Here is a 21,629-nt window from a genome sequence, read left to right as displayed (position 1 = left end):
TTCTACATGAATCTTGCATGTCTCTACATAACTCTTAAATGAAATTTCCTTGAGCATGTCATGACAATTCTATTGTTATTAATAGAATTTATAGGATAGAATTAATTAATTCTAGTGATCTTCTAAAGAAAGTGACATTTTGGAACAAAGAACTCAACAGATTATGCCATAACATATTTCAAACAATATTTCCCAAAAATGTCTGTGGTGACATTCTCCATATAAATGTATGGATTAATTCCCACTGTTGGTCACATTAAGTTATTTACAGTAAAGTTACACTTGTACCAATGCAGTACAGGGCCAGAACTTCAATAAAAAGTACATTCTGAGTGCAAACCTGAACATCCAACACTGGAACATATATTCATACTCCTTCTAATCCTATCTGCCTGCAGTGTCTGAAGGGAGTATCTGACCTCCCTTGGGACGGGCCATCTTTGCTGGCTGATGAGAGCAGCCACAGTGTGCCGGCACAGCTCAGATCACCACTCCAGGAAAAAACCTATGCTGCCATGCAGCATTTTAGCATGCCCCTGGGTATGTCTTAGAGAATGCCCCAGATTTTCCCTGTCAAGTATCAGCTGGGTATGCCAGAGCCTTGCCTGGGGAAAGGAATGTGAACATGTCACAAGTGCAAACTCAAGGCCTATGTCTTCCTGTGCACCTGGTTAAAAGAGAGCCAAAGAAATCCCTTTGTCCGCATGAGGATTTAAAGTTCATCACCTATTCTAGGAAAGGACCTGCCTTCAGAAGAATTAAATGTGTTGAACTTGAGTACTACATTTCATATTGCAGGAAACACAATTATACCTGGTTCCATTCTCTAGCATTTGGCTCGTCAGCTCAAAAATATTGTTTGTCCAGAATGCCATGTCATCCACTCCTCCAAGGAAATACTCATGGAACTTCTCCACAAGAAATGGAGATTTACTAGCATATCTTGGAAAAAGCTAAGAGACAAGCAACATACTAAGTAAGATGGATGGCACTGTCTTCATGTTGTATGTTCATTTTTATTAAAAAAGAAAAAAAAAAATAAAATAAAAGAAAACCAACCTTCGCAACAGCAAGCCTTTCTCCATGTCTGAGAAAATAAATAACAATTCTTCAGAAACAAGCAAGTTTCATTTAATGATATTTCATTATTTAAAAGGTTCTTTTCGAGGCTTCTATACTCCTGAGTATAGTAAGTACAACAAAAGTCAGTACATCTCCTTGTTGGTTATCAATATATTTTTAAAAGCTGCAACATGAGAAGTGATAACCTTAACTTTAATGCAGCTCTCAGTTTGGAGGGATTCACAGTGTTTTTACATACTGCTTGGCTATTAGTTATTAACTGAAATAAATAATACATCTAGGCTGTTTAGGATCTTCTAAAGCATACACTGACAGATATAAAAAATATATATTAGATCTTATCTCCATGTATTATTCTTGGATTTGAAAGGATCTACATAAAGTGTAGGAAATCTGTCAATTTAGGTAGGTATACTACTCCTTCAGCACATGAAAATTATATTGCTAACATGCCACAATGCAGGAGTACTTGAAGACATAGCTGTTCTTAAATAAACAGGCCTAAATATGTTAAATGTATAAATGTTTTAAATAGCTAAGCCACAGATGCTATGGTGTAATGATGAATTTAACAGTCCAAATTTGTATTCTAGCCTTTAGAAAAAATCAGGTATTTTATGATTATGGGGGTCTAGTAGGAAGGTTGTATTGCTGGCCTCAATTCATAAATTTCTGAGCCAGCATTTCAAACTGGATTATCATAATTTTCCTACATAAGTTTCACTTATGAAAACCCATGCAAAGCTATCCAACTTACAGTTCAAGAAACAGCAGGTAAGTACAGTCAGTAATTGTGCCTTCAGTTATGATCTCTCTTCCATAAAATTCCTTATAGATAGAGGCCAGGTCTTTGACAGGCACATACCTAAAAACAAGACTGAGGTATTGTAACCAGATTTTTTTCACATCACCTGGCAAAAGGTAATTCAGCTTCTATAATAAGAACAGCTGGCTTTAAAATATTCTATATTTCAAAAGACTCTATAAGGTGATCAAGATTTACAAATGCCAGAAAGATCAGGATTGCACATAGAGTTGCACTCTGTAGGAACACTCTCCTGCCGTTTGAGTCAGTCAAAACCCTGTAGAACCACTCCCCTATGGCTATTGCTCGTGAGTTTCCACACTCCCTCCACTGGTTTCCTGGCTTGGTGATCACATAATCTTGGTGGATGCTCTCCAGCTCTCCTCTGTTGTCAAACCTATTCCCATCCAAATCTAATCCTAGCCAAACAGACATTTCTGATTCTTCCTATTTTAACATTTCTCAGAGATGTGTCAAAGTTGATAAACTTGATGAGTTAACTGACTATGCTTTCTGCACCTGGATGAGCTACATCCTGCCTAGACAAAACAAGACTCAAATGACCTACTTTGTCAGCAGAAAAAAGTATGTAATTTTAAAAAGTTGGTTAAAAACTACAAGAGAAACAACATCTATATCTATATATAGTTGCTTGTTTTTATGCTTTTAAAACCTGAGTTCCTCAGCACCTGTAGCCATAAATATCCTCAATGTCCAAAAATTTAAATGGAAATCTAAGTGAGATATTACCACTGAGTTATTTAAATAATTGCTAGGACATTCCAGCAAACTTTTTTTTATTGATTATTTATCTATAATTACTTATAACTCCTTTCAGAGATAAAAATAAATAAATCTTTCTTGCTGTGTTCCTACATGTAAAACTATTTTTTCTTCTGTCCCCCCAGTTTTTTATGTCAGGGAACAGGAAATACATATATGAGGAATACCAAACAGGAAAATCCCAACAGTTGCAAGGGGTTGGAGTGAAAGATATAGAAGGACAGCATTTTATTAAAACATAGTGACAATACAGAATAAGCAGAAGTAATTGTTAAAGAAATTAACCTCTACTGAAGATGATTTTCTTACCAATTTGATGCCAGATAACTGAAGTCCAGCTCAAACTGACTCAGTACATCTCCTCCTGCAGATGGAGGAATAAAAAATTAAAATCAAAACTCAAGAAACCAAACACAAGAGTATCTAACATAGATAACAGTATGAATGGATCTATCTATGGCTATGCTATCTATTTTTATATGGTATCCAGCTGTAAAAAGCTTTGTCATTTAGAATACATGAATGGTTCATCTGAAAGTATACTGTGTATTTTGTACTTCCAGAGAATAAGAAAAAAGGTGTCAAATTTAAAATCAGAGAAGTGACTCAATTTAGCTTTTAGCATCCTTAGCATGTTTTTGGCTTTCAGTACAAGTGTGCCCCAATATGCCCTATTGCATCTCCTGAAACATGGAACACACAGACAGGGATAGGAGGGTTTTACAAACTACAGGAGAGAGTGAGAATACAGTGTCCATATGACTCATTCTTGGCTCCTCCATTGCACAGGGTAAGAGCCAGAATCACCCACTGAAGTGGACTAGTTATCCCAACAGAAGGATCTATGATCAGCAAACAGAAACATTACCAAAATCACCAACACTGTGAGCTTCTGAATATGAACCATGAAAATCAATCTGGAGGAAGAAAAAAAAAAAAAAAAAAAGAAGAACTTTCTGTTCATTTTACTCATCCTTCCATACAAACATGAGAGCAGAATCAAATTGTCCAAGAAACTCTAAAATTTGCAGGTCCCAAACCTGACCTACTTCATTCTTACAGTTTGTGACATTACATGTCTCTGAAAATTTCCCTGAATCAGGGCTCCAGCTTTTGTTTTCTTTCCACACCAGACTCCAAAGCTGGTCTATCAACTCCAGTAATTCCAGTCACATCAATAAAATAATCCAGGCTTACTTCTCCCATGGCCTTTAGAAATCCTTGGTCGATGCCCAGGCTATGCCAGCTAACATCTGCCACCATATGTGAGGCAATTCCAAACAGGAAAGCCACCAGCTTCTCTGTAGCCTATACAACAACAATACACATGTAGTAACATCAATAATATTACTCCTGTCTTTAAGAAGAGGTGAGCATTTTACGTTAGTGCATTATACGAGAACATAATGGAGTCTCTTACAGTCCAACAGATTAGCACAACAAAGCACTGAGCACTCATTTCTTGATTCTGGAGAACTTTTTTTGTGACTTGACAACCTTTAGGCACCTTATACAGTCCAAGAACATAGAATTACTGGCTGATGTCAGGACAACTTGTCTACCTCAAGTTAAATGTGTTTTTTTGGGACTGGAGACAAACTCTTCCACTTCCAAGGAGTGAACCTCCTCTGCAGCCATGAGTACAGAGCAAAGACACGTTTAGGAGAGAAAGACATTCCTGGGCAAGTGCTGTTCACTGTAAAAGCACCTGATTAAAGCCCAGATATGAAGATACTCATTTTATTCCTACAAACTGAAAAGTTATCTGGAATAAACTTATAAGCAACAGAAAATTCATTTCCTCAGAAAAGATTTCTCTGCATTGAATCATTATCAGTTCCAGAGACCTTTTAAAAATCTGTAATTTAATCACAGGTTTTGATGAATTCATACTTCCTGAAGGTTAATAGTTTAGTATCACTGAGGGCCAATCAAAAGGCAGGCAGACTTCATTACATTCTAAGAAGTGCATGATTACAAATGCTGCTCCAACAGTATGATTTTCCTGTGCACAGAGAGAATGGCAAATTCTCCAATAAGGGAAAGAAAACAATATGACCTTTAAAATCATTCTCACTTCTGACAATCTGTTCTTCCTCTTCTTCTAAGTAGCTCATATACCATAAACAAGAGCAGATCAGGATTAAGTCCAAGATTTCCTAAGTGTGAATTCTAAACCAGGCCTGGTTTTCAAATGGCAAACATTCAGTCAGATCTGGCAATAATGCAAGGACCAAAACCATTTGAAAATTCGGACCTATGAATTATATCATAAGCACCAGAACACATTGAAGATAAATAGATTATATATGGAAACTGTAACTTTTTTTTTTTTTTTTTTTTTTGTCTGGTAAAGATGGAAACAGGATTTCAAGTTTTCCTGTATCAGCATACATTTTAATTCAAAAACATTATGTATTTTTTTTGTACTTCCCAAAGAATGAAGTTGCAACAAGAAGTGAAGAAGGCAGCAAAAAGTGCTGGCAACTAAATCAGTAGAAAACAAACTCAAAAGTTAAATAAACTTTCTTACCTCTTCCCAAGGCTGAGGATAATTCCTTCTGATATAGTGAATGCTTGCATTAAGGAATGGTGACCAGTGAGTGTCTTCAGACACATCATGGAATATTCCTATTGCAACAAAATTATATCAATATTTAATTTATTATTATTATTATTATTATTTTAAAAAGTTTTCTCCATGAAGCCAACACACACACACACAAAAATATAAAATTTGCTCAATTTCATATTGTACAGGTGGGGTACAATATGGTTATGTAGGGTTACTATGGCAAGGGTTTGGTAGCAGGGGGCTGCAGGGGTGGCCTCTGTGAGCAGAGCCCAGCAGCTGCCCCATGGCAGATCAGAGCTAGCTCCAGCCAGCTCCAAAAGGGGCCTGCTGCTGGCCTGCTGGCCAGGGGCAAGCCAGAGAGCGAATGTGTTTGTTCAGACAGAACTGTACTGCAGAAGATTAAGGTATATTAAATGTTAAAACTGGGAGAGCATACCTTTTGGTTCATTTAATCACTTCCTGGCCTCTTGACATTTTAAACTGTAGCTGAACTAGGTAACATAAAGGAATTTAGGATGGTATTTGTTAGACCAAAATTAAACATTCACAGAATAGACTTCTACATCCAAGTTTGTTTCCTGCCCGGAAAGGCAGTCTAGATGTCTATGATGCTGATCTAGAGGCACACAGTTCAAATAAGTCAGCTCTGTAGAGATACCTATTTCTTCCACATTGACTAAGGAGACTGCTTAGTCCAAACATGGCCTGAACAAAAAACAGGGCAAGATGGACCCCAACTTTACTGAAGCAATACGGACTGGAGGCTGCAGGTAGAGAGGCTCTGGTCACTGAAGCGGTATAAGCAGAAATCAAACCTGTCAGAAGGGAAAGAAGAGGTAGATAGAAATAACCAAGTTAAGGTAGAAATTGAGGAAATCCTAGGAAAACATCAGTCCCAAAAACAAGGCAAGGGAGACTAAAGTCTGGGATAAAATGTTAGCAGAGCCAGGTAGATGACAAGTTATAGCAACTTGGTTAAGTGACACGAGACAGAACCAGTATTAAATGCCAGAGCAGAGGGGCAATCTGAAAGTGAAAAGAACACTATGAAAGGGAAGATCCCCCTTTAGTATGCGGGATGGGACAACCTGCCTGTCAGGATATACACCAAGCAGTAGCTGGGATAGCTAAGGGTCAACAACAACCTATGACGGAGAGTTAACAAGAAGTCTAGCTGCCATTTTCTGATTTAAGACTCCAAGTAGATCAAGAGATGAGAAAAGAGAGGGAAAAGTGTCCTTGGAAAGACAAATAAGGATTTTGCGGTTTGAGGCAAGAAAAACAGATACTGAGATAAATGGAGCCCCTAGCAATCAGCTGAAAAACATATGAAAGATAAAGTAAACAGAAAAAAAGATCCTAAGAATGCTCAGAATTTAACGGATCTGAATTTGCATGAACCACTAAAATAAACCACCTACCCTCAGCAATCAATTGGCCGGATAACCTCACACAAACTATGTATCACTGCCTTGTTTCTGGTGTCTGCATACACATCCTGATAGCTTGTTTATTGGGGGACAGACTGTCTTTGCCCCATTTGCCAATTTCTCACTATCCAGATTTAACATTTTGGTAGCAAGTATCCTGTACCAAGACCTAGCTGGCTGATTTATAATTCTGATGTTGCTGGAGAAGCTGATTATGAGCACAAGCTGATATATTAGAATTGAAAAATCAGGAAAAATCAGGACTAGCTGCAAGTCTAGACATACTCTTTACAGCAACAGGATGCTAATTTTGTAGTGCTGTCTTTAGATCTGCAAGCATGAAAACTAAGCCTGACACTGATTTCAAATAGGGACCAGTAAAAGGCAAAAGACAGTATGCACTCTAGAAACAGAAAGACTTTAAACTGATAGAACTACAGAATCATAGAACAGCCCGTGTTGGAAGGAATCTCAAAAAGCCATCAGGTTGAACCTTTTTGGGAAAAGGTGAAACTATTTGGCACACTGCCCAATTGCATCATGAAAATCTTCAGCAATGGGAATTCTGCCATATCCCTAGGGAAGTTTTTCCAGCAATTGACTGTTCCTATTGTAAAAAATTTCTTTCTAATAGCAAGACAAAACCTTTCCTGGTGCAGCTTGGTACATTGCCTCTTGTCAAAAGATCACAAAACATTACTGTCGCTTTCTTTTTTTCTTTAGCAGCAAGTCACACACTACTTTTTTTTTCATTCTCCTGTCATCTTTGTGACTGATCTGGCAGAAGCTAATATTTCCTAATATAGAAGTTCACTCTACACTTTTCCTATGACTTAGAAAAAATATTTTTTTAACCTCTCAATTCCTCCCCAGGTCAGTACTCAGTAATCTAACCTATTTCAGTCAAACAGCATCCTTCCATCATATTGCTGTACATATTAAACAGTTAAATTTACCCAGAAGTTATTTCCTGAAAATGTTTTCAAATGTATTGTTATAAAGTTCTACTAAAAGGCTCAAGATGCTAACAAAAATGGTGGATGTTTTTGGCCACACTTCATTTTTTACAATGCAACTATTTTCAACCCTACTAAATTCTGTAGCATTTTCACATAACGATACTGTTGTTACAATATTGGACTCAAAAATCTTTTCTTACCGTTTTTGCAGATTGAAGGATAAAAGGCATCAGGATAAATGCTCCCAGCCTGAAATGCATCTTGGTGGTTTAGTAACAACTGGGAACAGGATAGGGGTGAGAAAAGGAATCAGAATGCTATTACATAGCACAAAAACACAGTGTATTGCCAATGTCAAAGATAAACTTTAAATACTGCCAGCAAGACAACTATTATCTTGGTAAAATACATCATTTCAGTGCCATCATCATCCTCACCCCTACCCCCAACCCACCCTCAATCCTTCTAAGTGAAACCAAACTAATCAGTACACACTGTAACTTCAAAGGCTATTCAGGAAAGTACTTGTATGATATATATAACTTGGATACTGCTGGTCACCTTCTGAAGGTGCCCTCCTCCTCTTGGCTAGACACAAAGCCAAAGCTACTATCTTCCATCCTCTGAACCTGCCATAGCTGTCTATAGGAGACAATGTCAATACTTCCCTTGAGTGATCTACTTTCATAAAATATCAAGTTATATAAATTGGTCTTCTTTACATTGTCCGAAATAACATTAAATGTTTTTTAAACACAAAACGTGGTTTTTTTATGTGTTTATGAAAACTGCTGACATGTTTAAAGTGCTCTGCTGGATTTTTCAACAACAAAGTTAAGAATACAGTTTAGGCACAGTAGTTACACACATAATACTCAGAACTTATTATAAAGAAAGTTAAGAAGACAGAAAAAGACCCAGAAGAAAGACGTAGACAGTTAAGCAATAATATGCTTCCTACCTGTCTGTAATTAACATTCCCTTCACGCGAAATGAAAAATTCCAAAGCTCTATGTGCTGAAAAACAACATATTGAAGTATTGATTGATACATATTGTAACCAGGCCAATGGTTTATTAGATTCATGATCAAAAATAGGTTATACTGCATTATCATATCTATGCCAACCGGCACAGGCATAGGAAATATTACTTCTCCAAAACATCTGTGCATGTGAGACAGTCTAGGGACCAAATACAGAAATGCTGTTTCTGTGGCACATCTGGACACAGAGGTCTCATCAGACTCTCTCTCACCCCAGCTCTCAAGGTGACCAAAGGAACTCTGTATGTCCTGAATCGAGCTACTGACAGTGGAACGTGGAATACACATGGATAAACATGGAATATGTATCATAACTTTCTAGCTGTAAAGGACCTACATGAATTGTGTTTAAGTTTCACTGTCCTCAGGAATCAACATGCTTACCAGTTTGATTAATTTTTAACATGTATGAAAAACAACCAAAATCTAGAGCCAGCAAAGTAAATAATGCTATTTATTCACTGAATAGGTGGGCATTCTTACTGCCAAACTGCTTATTAAGCAAGCAAAATAAAAGAATTAAACAAATTATCACTTTTCTTTAACGAAATTTCATTCTAATTAACGTTAAATGCCAGGGACAATCAATTAACACTTTCCCAAAAACACCCAACATTGCCTCTAAAATTATTCAGTTGAAACCGCATGCGTGGGTTATCTTCTTTACCTTCCCCAACACAAGTTTTGTTCTTCACTTGAGATACTTCAAACTAAGACTGATTTCCCTGACAATATGACCCAGAATATGCTGAATTAAAGGTGATCCTTACCAAAATAATTAAACCACAAAAAAATCCACTTTCATTCTGGAATAAGATACAGACAGAACCAAAAGTTTAAATTATTTGAATCTTACATACTGCTGTTTCAAACCATGCTTATACGAATTGATACTTAAGAGATACAAAGAGATACTTAAGGACCAAGCAACAAGCTTGTTGTTCCTGCAACAAGCCAGGAATTACGTAATAAAAATAAATAAATAAATAACAATAATAAAAAAAAATATTGGTTTTGCAGTTTTTTTCCCCTCCTGTCTCCTACCATCCTTAATTCTCTTGTTACTCAGATGGCCCAGATCCCACCAGCTCACCTCTACAATGAACTTTGTGGAGGGATCTTTACAGTGCCACACAACCCTGTCGTTGTGCATGGAAGAAAAGCCTGTTTGCTCAAACCTGCCTCCGAGAACGAGGCCATGGCAAGTAGGACACAGCACTGCCGAGCACATCGCACATGATCAACATTTTGAACAGGCAGAACTTTTCACCATGTTAAAGTACTTTCAGGAGTGTGTTCAGGATAGACTTTGGTGCCAGTTTTGAGTCATAGGAGTTCTCTTCTGATTTTATTTTTTTCTGGAACATTCAGTGCTTGGATTTGGCAATATCTTCCTTTATCTTATCATTGTGAAATTTTATTTGTACAGTAATAAAATTGCAGTTTTTAGCAATACCAGAACTGAGCCCATTTTAATGTCATTTTCAGACAAATGGACAATATTTGTTGTAAACGCTGATGCGACAGTTAAGCTTACACATGATTTCTCAGACAACCAAGATCTTCATTATATAAATTCAGGTTTTCTGTAATATGCTTCCTTGATTGGATTAAAATGATGGCTTTAGATCAGATCTGTAAGATTTTGTTTCTCTTTGTAGATTTCTTGAAAACACCCTGTATTCTGTTGAATATGTCATTTCAAGTTTTCAGAAGCTAACATTCAGTAATTAGGGCTCAAGGCTTACAAAGATGTATGCGTTTGCCTAACTTCAGGCAGTGTGGCTTCTCTTACTGATTACTGTGTGCTTCTTGACATATCATTAAGAAAAGCAAATGTTTGTAGGACACTGACCAAAGGTACAGGACTCAGTACACTGAGCATACTCTTGGTCTGAAACAAATGCCATGAATTCTGGGTTACAGCTTTTAACTTGTTCAAATTTGCATGTATTCAGTAATTAGAGTGTGAGATTACCTGAATACATACAGTATTATATGTTCTACTTTCTATCTGTTTTGAGCAATGGATTTAGAGTCAGAAACTGAAGAATGACCAAGTAAAACCGTCAATTAAAATCTATTACGAGTAAACATTTGAGAATAACCTCCAGCTACCTACAAATGTTTTCTCAAGAATTACTGCAGAAACCAGATTTTAAAAATAACACGTGCAAATAAGAAATTCAAAACAGAAACATTTCTCCACTTTGACGTTCACTCAGTTCTCTCAATTTTTCTACAAACCTAGGTTGTTTAGGCTACGTGATAGCAACCTACCAGGAAGAGACATAGAACAAAATTTTCATGACATTAGTCACAGACATAATTACATTTAGTATTTTATTTATTTTATGCAGGTACAGCAAAATTAATATATAGATATTTGAAAACAGGGCAACCAAAAATGATTTGTGTTATTCTCTAGTTTATATTTAAATACAAAAATCCATTAATTTTAAGAAAGATAAATATTTCTCTTATTTCTCCAGACAAAAACATGTTTGTGTAAGAATTGGAGACACAAAAATTCCAGTTACATAATGTCTGTGTTTTAGAAGACAGAAAAATACGCAACCAAACCGATTCAAGCACTCTGCTTGCAAAAACAGTACAGTTGAGGTTCAAACACCAAAAACAAACAACTCATTCATGCCATGTATTTTTATATATATAAATATATAAAGAAAACGATGTGGAATGCTCATTACTTTCACATTATTCTCTCCCATTGCTTTCCAGACAAACCTGAGTTTACTTTTCTTCCCAAGCAATTTGAAACACATGAAAATTCATTCTGCATGTCTTACCTATTTCAACATGCGTTGAGATTCCACTTGGCATACATCTTTGACAGAAATTGCACAGTATAGCCATCAAAACAGACCAAATCTTCAGACCAGCCATGATGCTGGATACGCTGGCTCAGGCTGTGGTTTTTTGGACGCCTGGAGCAATAGCACTGTGACCTTTGAAACAGAGGTTACGGCACATGCCTGGTCTTTCAGACACGTTGCTGACACAGCGAGCAAACCACTGCAGTACTGGGAAGGCCATTTTATATCTTACTTCAAATAATTTATATATAAAAAAGATGTAGTCTGTAGGTGTTCTGCACTTTCTCTGGGGTTTTGGCAGTGCAGCTGCCATCACTACACAACACCAGCGAGGTTTCTGTCTACGTGTAGCACAACGCTTACGGACATCCTCACAGAGGAGGTGTGCCTCACTGCACACATGCCTTTCGACACCAGATTTTACACCGAATGAAAGCCGGGTGCCGAGGCAGCGTTAGCAGACACACGCCAGCCTGAAGGCAGTACAACCTCATGCACCTGTCGCGCAGAAGGATCTCCACACGCACACCTGGGCTTGCAGCCCGGGCTGAGGACCCAGCTCAGCACACTACGCGGGGTGGGAAGCCACCGAGCCGCGCTGCGGCTCCCAGCCGCCTTCCAGGTGCCCCCGACCCGGGGGCCGTGCGCTGCCCCCCCGCCCGACTTCCACAGCCCGCAGGGAGGCTGCGGAGCTCGGCCTGCCCTCGCCTCCCCTCAGCCCGCCCCGCTTCGCGGCGGCTCCTCCCCCGGAGCCGTGCCGAGCCGTGCGGCCATGTCGAGCCTCCTGCCCCGCCGCGCCTCCTCCTTCGCCGCCGCCGCTCGCCGCCGCCTCCTGCTGCAGCCCCCCGCGGCCCCGGGCCGGGCGGCGGCGCGGAGCGGCAGCGGGGCACTGCCCAGCGGGCTGGTGCGGCGGGGCGGGCTGGTGGGCGGCCGCTGGCTGGAGGCTCCCGCGGCCTTCGCCGTGCGGGACCCGGCCAGCGGGCAGGAGCTGGGCCCCGTGGCCGACTGCGGCGCGGCCGAGGCGAGGGCGGCCGTGAGGGCCGCGCATGGGGCCGGGGCCGCCTGGGGCCGCCTCCCCGCCAAGGTGAGCGGCGGGCCGGGGGAGCGCGGGCGGGAGTGGGCCCGGCTCGGTGCGCCCACCCGCGGCACAACGCAGCCCCGTGTCCCCGCAGGAGAGGAGCGCCCTCCTCCGCAGGTGGTACGAGCTGATGGTGGAGAGGAGGGACGACCTGGCCGCGATCATAACGGCGGAAAACGTGAGTGAGGGAGTGGGAGCCGCTTTGCCCCACAGCTCTGGTGCTGCGCTGCCGAGCGGTTCTGGTCACCCTTACATGAGGAATACCCCTAAACATCCCCTAAGGCCAGAAAGATACTCGGGAATCCTAAGTGTTAAAATACACATCTCCAAGCTCCAGATCTGTGAAAACTGCTAGTTTACTGTGGTAACGTTTGTCTGATGTGGAAGCATAACATATGGATGCTGAGATGAGAATGAACTCTCTCAGAACACCCAGTGTGCATTGCACCAGTTAGCCACCATGTCGCTATTTATCATACTATTTAAAGTTGTAGTTGAGCCGAGGCTATTCGTTATGCACTCATGCCGCTCTGCTAGGCCAGTGGATAATGTTTCAAACATCACCTTTTTTACACACTTACAGTGCGCTATTTTGATACCTATAGTACCTAGAAACCCAGCTGGAATCAGACCTACGTTGTGCAGAGGCATACAGAAACCTAAACTGTCATCTTAATGGCAGAAATCATTGTGGTTTTTTATTTTCAGTTTCATGCATTTAAAAATGGAAAAGAACATAAACACTGTTTTTGTCCCTTAGTATGTGAAATAAAAATAAAAATAACATTTTTTTTCATCTCTTGTATTGCTTGAAATTGTTAGATTTTGTAACTTATGTCTAATTGTATGTAGCGAAGCAAAGTTACTAAGTAGCTAGAAAGGATGTGTCCAGAAATACAGTCCTGATAATAAGGAAGAACAAGCATTGCTGAGGATCATATGTTGTGGTTCTTGGAGGCTTCTTTTTACTGCATTCTCTATCTTTTAAGGACGGGGAAGCCATCTGACAAGTAATTAATAACTGCAATAATTACAATATCCCTTGTTAACCTGATGCACAGCATCTGTGACTTGGCCTCTTCAAGTGAAAGAGATTTCACTGAAACTTGTATGTGGGGGTAATGAGTTATGTCTGCATCAATGTCTTATTTGGGATCAGAGTGACCGTACCCTTAAAGCATATCTCCCGCTCACTTAACGTGTTTTGCTTTGCACCACAGAGCAGTCTGGAAATTCACAGGCTGGCATCCTTTTGAGTAAAGCTATGCTGGAAGGTACCACAGCAGCTCCTCTGTTGCATTCCAACAGCTAATGCTCGCTTGGTCCACAGGGCCAGACCTGGAGGTGGGTGGTGCAAAGTAATACACCCCAAAACAATGGTCCCTGACATAAACTTGTAACTTTTGCCATGATTTGTATCTTCTTCAGAATGGTGTATTTACAAACTGCAGAGTTTGCAAATAACACTTTACAAAGTTGTAAAAAAGGCTGTCCCAGCTCCTTATCTAGTCCAGGTACGAATCTGGGCACCACAGTCAAAGCGCTGGCTACATAATGACTGTATGTTGAAACCACATAGCTATTGATGGTGAAATAATATCAAATCCTTTCCAGAGACTGCAGTGTATGTGATGCAGGATTATAAAGCGCTCTGAAAAGAACTCTGAAATGACCTAAATTTATTTGTATTGCTTCAGTCTGCCACTTACAGTGTATCTTCAATCTGATTTAATCAAAGGGAAAACCTCTGAAAGAAGCACAGGGGGAAATCCTATATTCTGCCTCATTTCTGGAATGGTTTGCAGAAGAAGCTCGCCGAGTTTATGGTGATGTCATTCCAGCATCTGCAAAAGACAGAAGAATCCTGGTGCTGAAACAGCCAGTGGGAGTGGCAGCTATTATAACCCCAGTAAGTACAGCTGATTTTTTCAGATCATACGGAGGTTTTCAGCTCAGCCCCCAGCATGGGGCCTTACAGCTCCTCTTGCCTCTGGAAATATCACTGTAAAGTTTCAGTTCTGTCCTGTGCCTGCTTCTTCCTGAATTGGCAGTACTTTGAAATGTTCACCTAGGACAAAGCACATCATGCAGGTCTGTTTAGACTACCACGTAACTGCATAAAACCCTTATTATTTCTACAAAAACAGGAGGCAAGATTTCCTCAAGTTTGATTATTCTCTTCTCTCGTCCTAGTGGAACTTCCCCAGTGCTATGATTACGCGGAAGGTTGGTGCAGCTCTGGCAGCTGGCTGTACAGTAGTAGTGAAACCCGCAGAGGATACACCGTTATCTGCATTAGCTCTTGGAGAGGTGAGCTTTTATGCTAGGCTTTACATTAATAATGGACTGAAGCTGTAAATAAGAGCTGTAAATAGGGAGTCAGGTGGCCATTGCTGGTAGCTCTAGCCAACTTCATATATGAAGAAAGGGCAAGTTGGCTGATTTGATCCAGAGGTTTTAAGTCATTTTGAAGTTGCCTGTGGTGTAGAGCCTGAAAGCAGACCTGGCCATTGAGCCACAAGAAACATCTTTATATCCTTCCTTTGGCTACTTTGAATGACAGACAGCTTAAACGTGAGTGAAGCTGCACTCTTAACAACGTGGCATCTGTTAGCTGTGCTGTGCAGCTTGGGCTCTTACTGGCTTGCAGACTGATTTTGTCAAAACAATAAACATAAAGGGAGTCTTCCTAATACAAAATGCACTGATAATGCAAATTCTGTTTCTCTTCTTGCAGCTTGCAAACCAGGCTGGAATTCCAGCAGGAGTGTATAACGTTATTCCTTGTTCCAGACAACAGGCACCGGCTGTAGGGGAAGTCTTGTGCACTGATCCATTGGTAGCCAAAATATCTTTTACTGGCTCCACTGAAACAGGAAAGGTACATAAGTGCACAGAATATCCTTGAAGATTATTACTGTGGTTGTACTGGAAAGGTAGGGGAAAGTGCGTGCTTCCAAAACAGAGCCTTCTTCTCTGGCTACTGTATGCAGATAGTCCAAATAAATGTGTATTTGTTCAGATACTGCCTATTTACTTCAGTGTCAGTGCTTCATAGAAGGATGTCTATTCTGCATAATCGTCCCTCATTAAATTATAACCTGAAAGGTTCTGTATAAGATGCTCGTGTTACATATAATGCTGTGACAACATGCTAATAGGAATGCTGAAACTGAATTTCAAAGGTGCTGTTTGAGAATGGCTTCTGTAGCTGAAAGAAATTCTTAGAGAAGCGAGACCCTTACATCTCTTGTATCAACTTTTTGTACCAGCCTTAATCAACAAGCAGTCTTGCTCATCAGTCCCCAGTGAAATCAAAAAAGCTGCAGTGTGGCCAAGGGTGATAGAACTCTATGCAATGCCCTTACACAGAAGGGGTACCTAAGGCAAATCTTAATCCCAAATTTTGTTGCATATTGGAAAATTGTAAGACTAGTCAAGATTTTTGTTATTGAAAGGGAAGTGAACAAGCAAACAAGTGACAATATCAGTGTATAAAAGCCTGACCTGAAGTTGATGAAAATCCTTTTCTTCATTATTTCTTGGCCAGATTGTGATCTCTAAAGATTTTAATGAGCAAAATTAGTCCTTATATTTGTGATGGGACAAAAAAGATGGCCTGGCATTAAAGAGAAGGTGCAGATTAACTTCCTACCAGAGGTAGCTTTTCATCTGTAAGCTCTGTGGTTCCGTAGTTTACCTCTGGTAGAGGTACAGGTTTCCATGTTTCCTCAGATACTGCTGAAGCATGCAGCTGGCACCGTGAAGCGAGTCTCCATGGAGCTTGGAGGGCATGCTCCTTTTATAGTGTTTGACAGTGCTGATGTGGACCGTGCTGTGGCAGGAGCCCTTGCTTCTAAGTTTAGAAACTCAGGACAGGTAAGAGTAACCATTTCGTCTTTGTTTCTGGAAGGAGAAGGGCTGTATGTATAATTTAAGCTGTATAAATAAACTATTTTATGTAAAAGGAAAGCATAGAAAAATTCATTGTGAAGAGAGAAATGCTTGGGGCCACACATGGCTCTGGGCATTTAAGCCAGTTATCAAGCAGCAAGTCCAAATAACAACATAGTAAAATCCCTTTTTTCATACTTGCATGGACATAGAAAGGTAAATGGCTGTTACTTTGGAGAGACTGTAGTAATCAAAGTAGGCTGCAGTAACTGTAGTAACTGTAGTTTCTGTAATATTGTGGCATGAAGGCCAGAATGAATTCGTAACGAAACACAATATAAACTACTGTTTGCTTTTCCTTTTCATGTGTATTTTCAGACATGTGTTTGTACAAACCGTTTCCTGGTGCAAAAGGGAATCCATGACAAATTTGTGGAAAAGTTTGCTAAAGCCATAAGGAGTGAGCTACGTGTTGGAAATGGATTTGATGCAAATACTACCCAAGGGCCACTAATTAATGAAAAAGCAGTAGAAAAGGTACAAATAAAAGATTTCATTTTGAATACCTTTATTTCCTTTTCATGATCCATAACGTAACTTTGGAACTGTATTTAACTAATTTACTAATTGTAGTTGTACAGGAGTGGGAAATGATTTTGCCAGTACCATCTTGAAAGCTTACTTCTGTTGTCTTTCTCTTCAAATGACAGTCATGTACTTCTGTTTGGACAGTCCCTGATCATGGATATCAGGTGTACTGCTCAGTCCTGCAAAGACCTTTCTCATGTTATTTGCAATCCTTTCATTTCAGTAGAAGAGGTGAATGTATGTGACACTGAGGCCATACTCAGTTTAATTCAAGAGAAATTTTAAGTAACATTGCAAATAGTCTTCTGCAAAGTATAAACCTCTCTTCAAAGTCTTCTCTTTAGTACTGCAGGGTATTATTTATTCAGTGGAAAGTATATTGATGTTCATTTTTAAGTCCTAACCTTGAGATTTTTGTTTTGCATACTTCAGGTCGAGAGACATATTAATGATGCAGTTTCTCAAGGAGCATCTATTGTGACTGGAGGGAAACGGCACAGCTTGGGGAAGAATTTCTTTGAGCCAACATTACTGAGTAATGTTACAACAAAAATGCTTTGCACCCAAGAGGAGACATTTGGCCCTTTAGCACCGGTTATCAAGTAAGACCATTCATTTTCCAGATTAAAATACAGCAATAAAAAAGAACGAAAGATTGTTTTCAATAAGTAAGATTTGAATGACTGCTTGCCTAAAGTTATTTTTGCGAGGCCAAATAAGAATCACAGAATCATTTAGGTTGGAAGAGACCTCCAAGATCACCTGGTCCAATCTCTGACCTAACACTAAGAAGTCCTCCACTAAACCATATTGCTAAGCTAAGTCATGTAATAAGACTGGGGTAAATATGTGGAAACTTACTGTGCACACCTAGCCTGTTTGTTTCTCTCTTGACCTGATTTAAATATCTCTGCAGCTTTTCAAAAATGGTTTTCTTTTAAATTGCATCAGCAATTAAGCCAGGGCAGGTAAGAGCAGAACCCTCACAAATTTCATGTTTTGCAGAATGAAGTGGGAGGCAGGAGCTTGCAATTTGTCATGATTTGCTAGCCCTGCTTTCCTGACTGAGGATGACTTAGCTCTGTAGCTCTTTTTGCTTCTTAAAACCTTCCCTGCCTCCGTCCAGAGTGATTGGGTATGACAGAAGAACATGATAGGGTAGGTCATCTATCGTAGCTGAGAGTGCCTATGTAGTTGGGGAAATGAGTGACCTGACCCACAGGAAGTCAAGGTTTAGCTACCAGTATCTATGGAGGATAAAAGCAATCCTAATTATTTAACTGTACTTTAATTTAAAGTAAGTGGTAGAAACTCCTCCATTGCTGCAAAATGAAAATTAAATTAGTTACTGAAAATACATTTTTGGAAAAAACTGCACATGACTTGTTTCTGATAATGCTGCTTCTTTGCAGTAAGTGAGCAAGATGGTAGATGAACTGCAGGCCTCATTTCTATTTTTTTCTTTATATTGACAGATTTGAGACTGAAGAAGAAGCTATTGCTATAGCAAATGCAGCCAGTGTGGGTTTAGCAGGTATGCCTCTCTTTCAGATAAATACATTGTTGAGATTTTTTATAAGATTCAGTGTTAAGGGGGTAACAATTTCTAATGAAATGATGGACATTGTGTCAAGAAGTATCTTTTTCAGTTTTCTGCAATTGTTCCTTCTGATTTTTTTTTCATTCTGTACCTCTGTTTCTGCGTGGCAGGATATTTCTACTCCCAAGATCCAGCTCAGATCTGGAGAGTTGCAGAGCAGCTGGAAGTTGGAATGGTTGGTGTAAATGAAGGCATAGTCTCCTCAGTGGAGAGTCCTTTTGGTGGGGTGAAGCAGTCTGGCTTAGGACGAGAAGGTTCGAAGTATGGCATTGATGAATACTTAGAAATAAAATACGTCTGCTTTGGAGGCTTATAACAATCTTCAGAAAGCACAGTCCCGACATTCTGGAAAAGAATGTTGTAGTTTTAAAAGCTTTTTGAACCAGAATTATGTTGTGAATGCAACATTTACCTTCTTCAAAACTAAGTAACCCTGTTCTGTATGCGTAGAGATACAACATGCTGTGCTGCCACATGTTTTTACATGTTTGTACATCGTTTTTCAGCAATGTGATCACAGTGCCCATTATCTCTAACAAGGAGTAGGGAGGAATGCACATTTGTTATCCTTAGATTACCCCTGTGTAGTTGAGAGGACTTGGAGACTTCTGCATTATGAAAATAGATCATAGCCTGTGTCAAGGGGAAAACTGACTACCATTTGTTGTTGCCTGCTTCAGTGTGTGTAGGACGTGGGAAATGTTGAGGATGGCAGACTCCCTTTAGAGTTTTGTGTAAATACCAACATTTTCTAATATGGTTATGTAACTTTCTTTTAGAAGCAGGCATGTCCCTTTTTAAATGTGGGATAATCTGATGCTTATGAAAGGTGAGGAGTGTCTTTTAGCAACTGCTAGGAGTTCGTGCAGGTGAACGTACAGCTTTGTCAGTGCATGTTAATGCTGGCTGCAGAGCTGCCAGCTGTTCAGCTCTGGGCTTCTGAGCAGAGAGCTGTAATTTGTGCTTAACAGCTTTGGTTTGGGATCAAATGTCTTTGTCTGGTATGTACGAGAGTCCCAGCTGTCCTGGGAAAACATCAGCAAAGGACAAAGAGCCACTGGCTTAGTGAGTAGTAGTAGGAAGATAAGATGCATGGTTGCAGGAATAACTTGTAGAGTTGTCAGGGGACACTGAAAGGGCTGTATGAATGAATCCCAAGTGGTGATGTGATGATACACATAACTCCCTTCTGCGGAAAGAATGCCCTCTTGTAGAAGGAAGGTCACTGATGTAAATGTTGCTCAGCATCTAGAATGTTACCCAACACCTCCAAAGAACAGGAGCAGATAGATGGTTCAGTTCCTCTGGGCTTTGTGCCTTGAATCAGATTTGTGGTCACACAGGAGAATAACCTTTAAGGAGGAAGGTACAAAACCCTTTAAAATTGGCTAAGTTGTGGTCTAATAAGGACTTAAATAAAAATGATTAGAGGTAAAACTTTTACCCATTAGCTCACTATTTTAATCGTCATCTTTAAGGATAATTTAAAGAATCCTTAATAGGAAACAAACAGTACTGTTTAAGTGTTATTATTTCAATGAGACTTGAAGCATTTTAAAAAAAGTGCAATGCTAGCTTGGCAAATAAATCAACGCTGCAGAGACTAAGGAGAAGAAATTTTGTTTCCTGTCATTAAATTACTTGGTGGGATTTTTACCCATTAATTACTGAAAAAAAATAGAAAGTAACATACCACTTCTTCCTAATGAATGTACCCTATGAAATGAGCTATTTTGTTTTATCCAATGAAGCAAAAAGGTACCAGGTACCATAAGACTTTTATGAAAGAAGAGCCAGAGCTGAGTTTCACAGGGTTTTTTAAAGCGCACATGAGGTAGCATTGACTGCTGCTCGTAATTTCTAAATACTTTATTATGTTTATATTTATCTAACACTTGAGACCAGGTGGTTGTTTGTATGTAACACGTTACTTGTCAGTAAATGTGTATGTGTGCATCCTGCCAGTTGAAGGACAGGTAAAGAACACTTACTGCCTTCTAGGCATTTCCAATGCACCAAAAATAAATGCACATTTAAGATAATAAGGACTTCATACTGTTATCAGTTACAGTACGTTTGTCTTTTTTTCAAGAACAAAAAAGGATAGCCTTCTTCTACCTAAAGAAATAGCAAGAAACCTTCTACCCAACTTCTGAGATTACACTACTGAGCACATAGTCTTCCTGAATTTAGGGAATACGTGGATGTGGAACAGGGAGCTCTTTGCCAGCTTTGGCAGCCAATACATTGTTTATTTCTTACTGGAAAGTGTAACGGAGACTGAGAAAGGTTGTAACTTGGTGTCTGGGTACCAATAATACAGTGGTGCAGGCACAGTTGTGGATGTTGTACACAGGTTGGAGGATCTGCCACTTTAATTGCAGACTTAAAATTGTCTGCATGTGATCTGCAGTATGAGGTCAAAGTTACCTCATTTACTGCTATATGACAGTGCAGTTCTGAATGTAGGTGTACTTCTTGGGACAGTGCAGTTGCAGGATAAACTTTGTAGCTGGCTGCTCTATTAATTGTAAAAAGTAGTGATCTGATGCATTGGTGCATTTAAAATTTTGATGTATTTCTAAGAATAGCACTTAAAATTAATGAGTAAATGTTTACTTTTTTTCTTAGCATTTTTTTTTTTTTACTATGCCTGATAACAAGCACAAAACATAATTACTGAGGTATATAGGCTTTAAAAAAGCCTTTGTCGAGATTAGATTGTGGTAGGATTCCAGCACAGCATCCTTGTGTCAGTGATGTCTACATCAGTAAGCACAGAATAATCTTGAAGTTGTCTTTAAAGCAAAAGCTGTGATTCTTTTACAAAACATATACTTGAATTCTTACACCTCAGTTATGTTGATTACATTTGTGATAGTTCAGCAGTTTCTGGATACTAAGACTGTGACGGAAAAATGTTTTCAGTTAATAAATAACTTCTGTGAAAGCA

General features: G+C 39.5%; 2 protein-coding genes and 1 long non-coding RNA gene across 5 annotated transcripts in view; 2 read left to right on the top strand and 1 right to left on the bottom strand.

Moving 5' to 3' along the window:
• LOC118162926 overlaps positions 1-9,043 on the top strand; it is a 10,488-nt gene extending 1,445 nt beyond the window's left edge. Inside the window, exon 3 of the long non-coding RNA XR_004748718.1 lies at positions 9,033-9,043. This is a non-coding gene — a long non-coding RNA (uncharacterized LOC118162926). The remainder of the gene's footprint in view (positions 1-9,032) is intronic.
• Positions 1-11,907, bottom strand: part of GPLD1 (glycosylphosphatidylinositol specific phospholipase D1) — a 24,805-nt gene extending 12,898 nt beyond the window's left edge. For 2 of the 3 annotated variants that reach the window (XM_035319376.1, XM_035319378.1), the window contains exons 1-10: positions 11,490-11,906; positions 8,597-8,652; positions 7,836-7,914; positions 5,205-5,302; positions 3,869-3,979; positions 3,540-3,588; positions 2,981-3,035; positions 1,841-1,948; positions 1,060-1,087; positions 814-953 (exon numbers count right to left, since the gene is read on the bottom strand). In XM_035319376.1, coding sequence (XP_035175267.1) covers positions 814-953; positions 1,060-1,087; positions 1,841-1,948; positions 2,981-3,035; positions 3,540-3,588; positions 3,869-3,979; positions 5,205-5,302; positions 7,836-7,914; positions 8,597-8,652; positions 11,490-11,586 — 821 coding nt within the window. In that variant the 5' untranslated portion in view covers positions 11,587-11,906. Of the gene's footprint in view, positions 1-813; positions 954-1,059; positions 1,088-1,840; positions 1,949-2,980; positions 3,036-3,539; positions 3,589-3,868; positions 3,980-5,204; positions 5,303-7,835; positions 7,915-8,596; positions 8,653-11,489 lie in introns of all 3 variants that reach the window. The other variant, XM_035319377.1, reaches the window with a different exon arrangement.
• On the top strand, positions 11,585-21,629 carry ALDH5A1 (aldehyde dehydrogenase 5 family member A1). Its single transcript, XM_035316103.1, has 11 exons — positions 11,585-11,614; positions 11,953-12,600; positions 12,689-12,772; positions 14,333-14,503; positions 14,788-14,904; positions 15,332-15,475; positions 16,330-16,473; positions 16,867-17,025; positions 17,509-17,678; positions 18,552-18,610; positions 18,787-21,629. The coding sequence occupies exons 1-11, from the start codon at positions 11,585-11,587 to the stop codon at positions 18,990-18,992; spliced, it is 1,932 nt and encodes a 643-aa protein (XP_035171994.1). The 3' UTR covers positions 18,993-21,629.

The sequence above is a fragment of the Oxyura jamaicensis genome, chromosome 2 (genome assembly GCF_011077185.1).
Source record: "Oxyura jamaicensis isolate SHBP4307 breed ruddy duck chromosome 2, BPBGC_Ojam_1.0, whole genome shotgun sequence".
In the NCBI taxonomy this organism is placed as follows: Eukaryota; Metazoa; Chordata; class Aves; order Anseriformes; family Anatidae; genus Oxyura; species Oxyura jamaicensis.
Note: the sequence above shows the minus strand (reverse complement) of the source record. Positions and strands in the feature narration are given on the sequence as shown.

Coding starts and splice junctions, on each gene's coding strand:
- ALDH5A1 (XM_035316103.1), top strand. CDS start 11,585: ATGATGCTGGATACGCTGGCTCAGGCTGTG. Junction 14,504..14,787: donor TGGCAGCTATTATAACCCCA/GTAAGTACAGCT, acceptor CTCTCGTCCTAG/TGGAACTTCCCCAGTGCTAT. Junction 15,476..16,329: donor GCTCCACTGAAACAGGAAAG/GTACATAAGTGC, acceptor ATGTTTCCTCAG/ATACTGCTGAAGCATGCAGC.